Raw genomic sequence first — 10,952 nt, 5'->3', positions numbered from 1 at the left:
CACCAGCACTAAGAAAAACCAATGGAAAATGGTATGTTTTGTTCTCATTTTATCATCATCAATTCCCTACAATAAACCGTCAAGTCAACAATAATTACAACTGGACTGTCATGATTTGCATCTGCGTCAGAACTTCATCCCTGCCTGCCTGTTAATGGCAATCTAATAAAAGGACGGACAAATTGGAAAATTGCCATTACAGATTCTAAATGTGCATTGTGACATTTAGTTATATAACTACATTTTATAATGAAGACAACAATCTTCTCTACCTTGCACACATTTCAACATAAGAATGAATTTTAGTATTTTATTGCATTTTCTGCTGAAATTCTCACGACCACAACTCGTCCAGTTCTGACTGAATGTATGTTCTGATTTAAACAGAGTAAAATGAAAATATTCAGGAAAACTTACTTACTCGCTTACTTACTGTCAGAAAAACGTGCTGTGTGCTTTTATTTTGAAATACAGTAAGGCCCTTCTAGTTGATGTACAAAGTTAGGCACAGAAACAGGAAGTGGTTAGGGATCCCAAAGTGAGGTCAAACAGCTCAAAGGAACGGTAACAGAGGTCGATGTGTGACGTCATCAGGTGGATCTGACTTTGTTCAAGTGAATAAAGATTCACAAATACAAGTAGAAACAACAACATGTTCTTTAAGAAGCCGGCTTTATTCAGTCACACTCACGAGTGCCTCCCCGCGAGGTTTTTTTAACTGACGTCATTACAGCACGCAATCCTGATTTTCGCTGCTGCCGAGGAGACGGGGAAAAATTGTGTAGTACCGAGTCTGACCTTCACCCTATATGGAAATTTAATAACAGTCTTCTTGATAATCAAGTTTTTTGCAATGAGGTCATAAAGTTAGCTCAAGACATTTCTGAAATGGAAATGTCATCTGTTAGTAAATGGGAGTGGTTTAAATTTAAAACTAAAGAGTCTGCAATCAAAACAAGTAAATATATCTCAAAACTTAAGAAAGAAAAACAACAGGTGTTGATAAGTGAAATAAACAATTTATGTCAGAAAAAAGATCAATCAATGGAAGAACATGTCAAGTTAAATAGCCTCCAATCTGACTTGGATAATTTATACTTGGAAAAAGCAAAAGGGGCTTTTGTACGTTCTAGAGCTCGTTGGTTCGAGGAAGGTGAAAAAAATTCTTCATATTTTTTTAATCTGGAAAAGCACAGACAAGCAAAAAGGAAAATTCGGAAGTTAAACATCAATGATGTCATTATAGACACTAAAGACAGAGTTGAGAAAGAAATAGGAGATTTTTACAGTAATTTATACAAATCCAATTTTTCAGAAGAAAGCTGTGCTCCACTTTTTCAAAGAATAAATGAACATAAGAAAGTGATGGATGCCGATTTTAAGTTTGCGTTGGAGGATGATCTCAAAATAGAAGAATTAGATGATGCAATTTTGCGGATGTCTAAAGGGAAGTCACCAGGTGTTGATGGTTTAACCGTTGAATTTTATATATTGTTTTGGAAAGATATCAGAGAGATGTTGTACAATGCTTTTATAGACTGTATATCATCTGGGCATCTGTCACCAACTATGAAGCAGGGGCTGATCACCCTCATCCCAAAACCAAATAAGAATACACTTCTACTGGACAACTGGAGGCCAATAACCTTGTTATGCAATGATTATAAATTATTAGCACATGTATACTCTAACCGTTTAGATGGGGTTTTAACTGAGTTAGTCGATGAATGTCAGTCCGCTTTTGTAAAGGGTAGAAATATTCATAACCACACCAGACTGATACTTGATATGTTAGACTACAACCATTTTATTAGTACAGAAAGTTATGTGTTATTTCTAGATTTCTACAAGGCCTTTGATAGCATTGAACAGCCCTTTCTGTTGAAAGCGTTAAACTTTTTAGGTTTTGAAGACAAGTTCTGTAGCATCATTAAGATGCTCTATACTGACATATACAGCTGTGTTTCCCTGAACCCTGGGATGACCCCGAGATTTAAGGTTCTTCGAGGCATAAGACAGGGCTGCCCTATCTCTCCTAAGCTTTTCATTTTAGCAACTCAGCTTTTAACTATTCTTATTCAATTTTCTCCCGAAATACAAGGTATTTCAATCTTCGACAAAGAATTTAAAATAAGTCAATTTGCAGACGACACATCTATTTTTCTAAAAGATAAATCAATGGTTGATAAAACACTCAATACAATCTCAGATTTGTCAAATGCTTCAGGCTTATCCCTTAACATAAATAAATGTGAACTACTTCCCATACATACAAGTTCTGAAACGACAATTGCTTCCATTAAAGTGGTATCAGAAGTAAAATACCTGGGAATAACATTAACAAAGAACCTTCTTAGAAGAGAAGACATGAATGTGTCCAACCGGATATCAGATACAAGAAAGTCTCTTAGTCATTGGCTGTCCAGAGACCTTACTATTTTTGGCAGGGTTATTTTATCTAAAGCAGAAGGTATCTCGAAACTTATTTATCCATGCCACTCCCTGTATATTTCCTCCAACAATATTAATAAAGCTAATTCAGTGATTTTTCAGTTCATATGGAGAAACAAGACTCACTACATTAAAAGGTCCCAGCTTGTTAAAGACTATGATAAGGGTGGTGTCAATGCTCTTGATTTTCAATCACTAGTTGGCACGTTTAAAATCAATTGGATTAAGTCCTTTTTGTCCCAACCAAACTCTATGTGGTTTCATATTCCTAGATCTTTGTTTAGTAAAATAGGCGCTTTAGACTTTCTTTTAAAATGTGATTTTGAAGTGTTCAAAATTCCACTAAAACTGTCTAATTTCCACCGTCAGGTTCTCCATTTTTGGAAAAAGATATTTACTCATAACTTTTCTCCTCACTGTTCAACTCTGTGGAACAATAGGGTAATCACGATCAATAGAAAATCCGTATTCAAGAATGATTGGGTTGAGAGAAATATTATGTTTGTTACTGATTTATTGAATTCAAATGGTGACTTAATAGACTATACATCCTTTGTTAACAAGTTTAACTTTACTTGCGGTCTTCGTATATTTAGTAAAATTTCTAAAGCGATTCCCTTACCATTAATCCAGATAATCAAGAACACCTTAATGTACGCTAATGTTAAGGCTGTGTTACCAAAATTGATGATTGATGGGTGTGACTTGTGTGATAGAAAATGTAATAACAAAGTTATTCGGAATATCCTAAAATCTCGTTTTTTCCATGATTGCCACAGAGGGCCGCTTACTAGGTTTCCAGAGAAAATTGAACTTTCTGTTCTGTCTAAAGCACATTCCAAATATATTAAGATGCCTGTTCTCCCTAAAGTGAAAGAAACCCATTTTAAATTAATTCACCAGATCTATCCAACTGCTACTTTTCTTCAAAAAAGGTTTAATTTGGAGGTGAACCCTTCCTGTGCTTTCTGTGGTGAATCTGAAGAGACCTTAGAACACTTGTTTGTACTCTGTCCTGTGTCTCAAATATTTTGGGTCAACATTAGAAGCTGGTTATCGCTAAAAATTGACGATATTCCTTCTTTTGATTTTTTCAGTATTGTTTATTTCATGGATAATCTAAAGCCTTCTGTTACTGACATGGTAAACGTTATTTTACTCATGTGTAAATATCATATTCACTGTAGTAAGTGGAGAAATAGCAAACCCTCCTTTGACTGGTTTATGAATGATTTCAAATATTTTTACTTGTCCCTGAAAAAAGTTAAATCTAGCAGGATTGCTAGGAAGATTGGAGCTGATTTGTCTAAATTCTGTTTGTTTTGATTCCTGGCCCTCCTCGTTGTTGCTGTTTGTAATTTGTTTTCCTTTTTACATTGCTCCAGTTTTGTTGTCTGCTCCTTTAATTAATTTGCACTTAATCCCCCCTAGTCTTGACTGACGTTTTTGAATGTACTTGTTCTGTATATTTAGCTATTGTTGCTCATCCTTTTAAGAGTTTGTTGTGTCTTTTTGTGTATGTTGAAATTTTCAATAAAGTTGAAGGAAAAAAAAAAAAAAAAAAAAGAGGAAACGGGAAAAAACTATGGGAAAAACCATACACATAATATATGTATAGGATCTATGGTTTTTCCCGTCTCCTCGGCGGCAGCAAAAATCTGTTTTGTATTGGAGTTTCAAAAGATTTTGTCAGATTTTTTTTTAATGACAATTTCCAATAAATGCCATAAAATGCCTTTTTTTATTTTTTATTTAATTGTCATGTTTATTGTTATTGTTTCGTGCTTTTTTTAATGCACTGCAGGTTTGCACTGTGGGTTGAGGGGATTTCATCTGTGCTGTATGTTTAACATGTTCTTGTGAAATCCTCCTGTTTTGATTGGGTTTCTTCCCGACGGCCCGTGAGCCTCGGAGGTCAGCACTGACCCATCGCACTACGGCACACTGAACAAAGAAACAGATGTTCACAGCTCATAGCACGAAGCAGCGACAGTAGAGGGGGAGCTGTTAAGGGCTTGGTACCTAATTATCCTAGGGGACGGGTATTTAGATCATCCTGGCAGCGCTCAGATGGACCCTTCCTCCTTGGCTGGGTGTTAGATGATTTTATTTTGAGCTGCGATCTTATAAGAAATATTAGACTAGAGGTGGGAAAGGAGGTCGCCCTCTGAGTTCTAGGAAATAGTAGACTAGTTAACTACAGCAGGTGATGAACTTCTCTTACCTGCAATAGGACCTTCATGCCCGTGGAGGACGCCCAACACTTTGTAGAGTATTTGACATTTTTGATAGATATAGTAACTCTAAAAAGGTCAAATATGGGACCTTTAATGTCCTATAAATATGAAGAGAAAACACCGTGCTACAAAGTACTTTACTTTAAATGTCATTGAACACACTCAGAGCAAATATGTTCCAACAGTTTCTGTGATCACTCCTAACGTTTGACTCCTGAATGAAATTTACATTTTCACTACAAGTTCAATGAAATAGAATTTTATTTAATTAATGGATTTATTCAAATAAAATGACATTTATGAAATCAATTTAAAAATCAATACTTTGATATAATTTAATAATACCGATAAAAAAAATGTAATCAAAATAAAAAATATGAAATGTATTTTATGTTTGTATGGACTTTCTGAGTGTCTGAGTGGCACGGAAAAACAGGAAGTGACATCAGCGCAACAGACTACAAAAATAAAACAAGCTCTAAAATAAAATATAAAAAAGGAAAATATAATAAACATGTAACACGTATCAAAAAATGTAAATAAAAGGATGGATATTTTGGTGAAGTATGTCAATAAAGTATTTTAACACACCTGTTAAACTTATTTAGTTTTATTTTATTAAATTCTGTGTTTATATTTTTGTTCTAAATAAAAGGCAATAATAATAATAATAGTTATGGCACTTAAATTAGTATGTATTTATTATTTAGAGTAAAATATTTTACAATAATAGACAAATATATTTAAATCATATTTATATCTCAGACTTTATTTTCATTCTTCCTCTTTGTGTAAAACTGCTGAGTCATCGTTAAACGTAGAGTAATAAAATAATGAAACGAAGAAATCAGTCATCCATTAAAGCTGAGCCTGGATCAACAGCGCCCCCGTGTGGCTGAAAGGAGAATCAGAAACATGACAGGTTAGGGTTAGGATGTTCACAAACATCCAGAGAACTTCAAACATCCCAGAAGAGATTCAGGATCCTTCTCGGAGCGACTCGGAGCCAGGAAGAGACGCAGACCTTATCTTTCGTTTACACCTCAACCGATTCATTCACCAACCCAAACAATCTTCCAATATTAGCACATCCAGTGACTCAGAGCCTCGGACCGTACAGGAGGCTCGTCCTCTGAAACCTTCAGACTCAGAGCCTTGGACCGTACGGGAGGCTCTGAAACCTTCAGGCTCAGAGCCTTGGACCGTACGGGAGGCTCTGAAACCTTCAGGCTCAGAGCCTTGGACCGTACAGGAGGCTCGTCCTCTGAAACCTTCAGGCTCAGAGTCAAATGGAGCTTTGAACTCGTACCTTGAGTGTGTCTGCAGCATGGCTGGCTGCAGTTGGCTCGATGTTGGGGACGGAGAGTATGGCGCACAGCTGAGCCTTCTTCTTCTCCAGAGTGTTCCTCAGCACCTCCACCTTCCTCTCCAGCAACATCGTCTTCAGCCCGGCTTGCTGCTGTGCGTCCAGTAAGGCCGCCGTCTGCTTCCTCTTCAGCTCGTCGCGCTCCTGCTCAACCTGCCGGAAAACAAAAGGCTCCTTTACAGAGAGCTGGCAGGCGGCGTGAAGGGAAAAGTGGTGAGTGTGGTTACCTTCTGGACGGTCAGCTCTAGCTCCAGCTTCTCCATGTCCAGCTCATCCAGCTCCTTTTCCATGACCTTCACTCGCCCTCTACTTTTCTGTCACACACATCAGCAGCCTTACTTTGAAACCACTTCATGACATCACAAAGGGCAGTAGCCCCTCCCCTTCATGACATCACAAAGGGCAGTAGCCCCTCCCCCAGGTGGCTGTTGGTTGGTGCAGTGAACGTACCATGATCTGGCTCCAGTCCTTGTCCAGTTTTTCCAGATGCTTCTGGAGCTGTGGGAGCTTCTGCTGGGACTCCTGCAGAGCCGTCTGCAGACCATCCTTCTCCTGCCTGTCTGCTGCCAGCTCCCTCTCCTCTCTGTGCACCTCCTTCTTCAGCTGCTCCTGCTCCTCCTAAAGGACCACACACACACACACACACACACACACACACAGTGTCTTCTCCTGCAGGACCACACACACACACACACTCTCCTCTCTGTGCACCTCCTTCTTCAGCTGCTCCTGCTCCTCCTAAAGGACCACACACACACACACACACACACACACACACACACACACACACACACGGTGTCTCCTCCTAAAGGACCACACACACACACACACACACACAGTGTCTCCTCCTGCAGGACCACACACTCACACACACACACACACGGTGTCTCCTCCTGCAGGACCACACACACACACACACACACACACACACACACACACACACACACACACACAAACACACACAGTGTCTCCTCCTGCAGGACCACACACTCTGTCCCACAGCTTCTCAGATTATCAGGGGGCGGGGCCTCCTCGTCGATACAAAGTGGAGGCTTACTACAACACTACTGCAGTGTCCAATCAGAATGATCTTCAGTGGAAAAGGGGGCGTGTCTGTAAGTAGAAAGCCTTCTGTGCTAAAATCAGAGACTTGAGACAGGAGGAGCACCCTGACCCGCTGCTCCTGGTCCCATGCTGCTGGATTCTAATAGATAAGAGTCCGTGGTGGATTGTGGGAGATGAGAGCGTGTGGCGTGGGCGGCGTGTTGGGCGGCGTGATGCCTTTGTGTCACCTTGTGTTGCAGCAGCAGGCGCCGTTTCTCCTGAATCTCGGAGAAGATGAGGACGGCCTGTTTACGCTCTCGGTCCTGATCCTCCACCTGAGTGGCGACGCGACTTTTCCATCGCTCGTCCACCTCCTGGATCTCCTCGCTCTTCTCTTTCTCGTGCTCGTCCAGCGCACGCTGCCTTTTCTCGTGAAAGTTCACCGCCATGTCTGTTTGGAGAAAAACACGGGGACGGTTTGACGAGACAGGCCGGGGTTTTTGTTCCCAGCTCAGAAAACAGGATGTGTGCTGGTTCACCTGTGATCCTCCGCTGGTAGTCGTTGTTCAGCTCCATCAGCTCCACCTGATGCTTCTGTCCGGACACGGAGAGACGACACCTTCAGAAATACAACACGCCGCAGGAACCAAAGCGTGACAAACAAAACGCCGCCTCACCAGTTTGAGCTCCTTGATGCGGTTTTCGTCGTCTAACTGCTTCTTCCTGTCGCTGGCCCGCAGGCCGCTCAGCTCCCCCCGCAGACCCACCTCCGTCTGCGTGTTCTGGTTCTGGATCAGCGAGGCGGCCGTGACGGCGTCCACCTTCAGGCCTGACACGATGGCGTGCTGTTCGGCCCGGACGTGCTTCAGCTTCTGCTTGTGCACCTGAAGGGGGCGGCGTTCAGGTGTGACGTTAAGGACTCACCTCTTTGAAAGGAGCGGTAACAAGAGACCATGCTGCGTAAACAGCTGTTTGGATTCGAACCTGCAGCCATCGCCTCTGTTCACGTGGCGTGCATCATAACCGAGGCTATCAGACTCTGTCAAGTTATTCATTTCCCCCCCCCGCTGAATTTCAACAATTAATCCTGAATAATTCCATTGTTAGTGATTTTATTTTGAAAGGTTGTGCTTTCTTGCTTCACTTTGCTGTCTGATTCAACCCTGCTTTTATTTTGAAATTAAGTAAGGATCTCCTGGTGGAATGAACTGAAAACAGCGACTTTGATGTGACGTTACTTCCTGTTTAAAGAAATGTACTGGTTGCCTGTTCAGACTCCAAACACACTCAAAGATGGTGGAATCACATGTAGCTCAACTGTGTGTCGGTCTGTGCAGCTCACATTGATCTCCACCCGGTGGCGCTCCTTCGCCTCCTCCTTCTCCCTCCGTCTGACCCTCAGCCTCGCCTCCACCTCCTCCAGGCTCCTCTTGGAGATTTCCCAGGATGCCTGCATCTTGTCCCTCTCCAGCTGGGAGTAGATCCTCTCCTCCCGCTCTCTGTCCAGCTCCTCCCGGAGGCGAATGATGTGCTCCTCCAGCTGCGGGGGGGGGGGGGGGAAGAGAGAGAGAGGCGGCCAATCAGAGCAGACTACAAATACTGACAGTGTGAAGCTCAGAGGGAAGTTCTGGGATCTGTTCACAATGAACCGTGGAGCGGCAGAAGTTCACATCTGCACGGGTTCAATAAAGACAAATAATCAAGTTCTCTTCTCCCCACATGAACCTTCCACTATCACAGCTGCATCTAACCCTAACTGCTGAGGTGCCCTCGAGCAAGGCACCAGAGTGTGTGTGTGTGTGTGTGTGTGTGTGTGTGTGTGTGTGTAAACAGAATTACCCTCAGGAGTGAAATGAAGTATATCCAAATCTAATCTGCTGTATTTTCTACAAAGACACAGGATGGTTCCTGTTTCTGTCAGGACATCATCAGCGTTCTTTGCTCAGCTTACAAGGAGCTGAATTCAGTTCAGTCTGCTCATTCTAACTTGTGACTGTGACCAACAAATGATAGATACCTAAATTCCTCAAGGTGTCTGCTTTCTTTAAGTGAAGATTTCAAGTGTGCGTGATACTTTTACAAAGTGTGACTTAAAGCATCTTTAGAAGCTGCAGAGAGATGAAGTCAGTGTGAAAGGACTGAAAGAAGCTGCAGAGAGAGGAGTTTGGCGTTTCATGCAACTCTTTAAAACCTAACTCTGAAGAAGATGCTAACGTTAGCTTAGCATGCAGCAGCAGCAGCTCTGACCTGATCTTTGGACATCTCTTTGGTTGAAAGTCCGTCCACCACCGCGGACTGTTTTCCCTTGGAGGCTTTCTTCTTGCGTTCAGCTTTCTTCGGTGGCTGCAAAATGAAACACAGAGCAGCTAACCGTTAGCTGACTCTGACTGATGCTAAGCTAGCACATTGTAAACGCTATTTCTGTAACTTCTCGAGTTTTTCTCACCATCCTGCGGCTTCGTGGATCCTTGTTGTCACTTTAAATCACGGTATTTAAATCAGCAGAAAGTACGAGCTGCAGCTTCACGACTCTGTTAACTGCAATAAACGAATGGGCGTTGTCATGGCAACGGCGTCTCTTGAAAAATGCTTCTTCTTTATTTTAAACAAAATTAAAGGGAACTATATTGTATAATAATATAATACGATTATGGTAAATAGAAAATAAATAACAATAAGGAATCATTCTGAAATGTAAATTGAAATGAGATTCACGTGTGTAGGAGCAGATTATTAACACAATATGCAGGGTGTGTGTGTGTGTGTGTGTGTGTGTATGTGTGTGCGTCAATTAACGGGTGTCCCACATTTCTATATAAGGTAGGAAGCTTTGTTACTGGTCAGGTGTTCCACCCGGAAGGGCAAAACAGTTTTGGACCGCTAACGCTCAGGGAAAGCACGGTTGCCTGTGGTGATGTTGATCTGTGAAACAAGTGAATGGAGAACTAAATGGATGAAAATAAATCAATGGCATGATCAACAACAATGAATCAAGTGGACTTTAATTCATGAAACAAGGTAACAAAGCAAGCGAGTCAATTAGTAACCCAGGTGCAACACCTCAGTGGCTTAAAGCGTCGGCTTAGCCTCTACAATCAAAGTCAAAAACTGTTAAAACATATTGGGAAGATCTATTATTGCTGGAGCCAAAGACAATTCGTTTCGTGCTATTGGGGCACGCGACAAGGTTGGGAGCTTCAGTGAAAGTTGAATGTTTGGAGCGGTGCATCAGCTGATTGTCAAACTGCACGCCTGAGTTGAGGCCTGCCGAAGAGGAGAGGCTGTGCCGGTAAAGACGTGGAAGAGCTCGTGGCTGTGCCGGTGAGAAGAGCTCGTGGCTGTGCCGGTAAAGACGTGGAAGAGCTCGTGGCTGTGCCGGTGAGAAGAGATCGTGGCTGTGCTGGTGAGGACGCGGAGCTGCTCGTGGCTGCCGGTGAGGACGCGGAGCTGCTCGTGGCTGCCGGTGAGGACGCGGAGCTGCTCTTGGCTGCCGGTGAGAACGCGGAGCTGAAGGTGGCTGTGCCAGTGAGGACGCGGAAGAGCTGATCGTGGCTGTTTTGGTTTGATCTTCGGAAATAGGTATGTGTAGCGCTACCAACAATATAGATGGCCATCTGAGTTATAAATGTGTGCACACATAATTGCGTAATTCCAATGCATTGGTCGCGGAAGAGGATAAACATTTAACTTTGTATCAATTGACTTTTTGCGAACTGTCGGACTATTAAATATGGATGAATGTGCGGAGAATGTTGACACACCGACTGGTGTCAATGCGCCGCCTGGTGCCGGCGAACCGGGCCCTGCGGTCAGCTGCAGTGACACACGAACAAGCAAGCGGGTTGTCAAACTTT

At 42.4% G+C, this 10,952-nt stretch overlaps 1 protein-coding gene and 1 long non-coding RNA gene across 2 annotated transcripts in view; both read right to left on the bottom strand.

Moving 5' to 3' along the window:
- Window positions 1-5,430: 5,430 nt before the first annotated feature.
- LOC306830567 (dynein regulatory complex subunit 4-like) overlaps window positions 5,431-10,952 on the bottom strand; it is a 29,712-nt gene continuing 24,190 nt past the window's right edge. Inside the window, exons 3-10 of the mRNA XM_079354139.1 lie at window positions 8,441-8,569; window positions 7,776-7,982; window positions 7,638-7,692; window positions 7,347-7,549; window positions 6,505-6,672; window positions 6,282-6,368; window positions 5,998-6,207; window positions 5,431-5,583 (exon numbers count right to left, since the gene is read on the bottom strand). Of these exons, the coding sequence (XP_079210265.1) occupies window positions 5,536-5,583; window positions 5,998-6,207; window positions 6,282-6,368; window positions 6,505-6,672; window positions 7,347-7,549; window positions 7,638-7,692; window positions 7,776-7,982; window positions 8,441-8,569 (1,107 nt within the window). The 3' untranslated portion in view covers window positions 5,431-5,535. The remainder of the gene's footprint in view (window positions 5,584-5,997; window positions 6,208-6,281; window positions 6,369-6,504; window positions 6,673-7,346; window positions 7,550-7,637; window positions 7,693-7,775; window positions 7,983-8,440; window positions 8,570-10,952) is intronic.
- LOC306830472 lies at window positions 8,584-9,587 on the bottom strand. The gene is made up of 3 exons (XR_013779962.1): window positions 9,545-9,587; window positions 9,346-9,441; window positions 8,584-8,638 (listed from the first exon to the last, which is right to left on the bottom strand). It is a non-coding gene; the product is annotated as an uncharacterized lncRNA (long non-coding RNA).

The sequence above is a fragment of the Symphodus melops genome (genome assembly GCF_947650265.1).
Source record: "Symphodus melops genome assembly, chromosome: 10".
NCBI classification, from domain to species: domain Eukaryota; kingdom Metazoa; phylum Chordata; class Actinopteri; order Labriformes; family Labridae; genus Symphodus; species Symphodus melops.
This window is presented reverse-complemented; position numbering and strand designations above follow the sequence as displayed.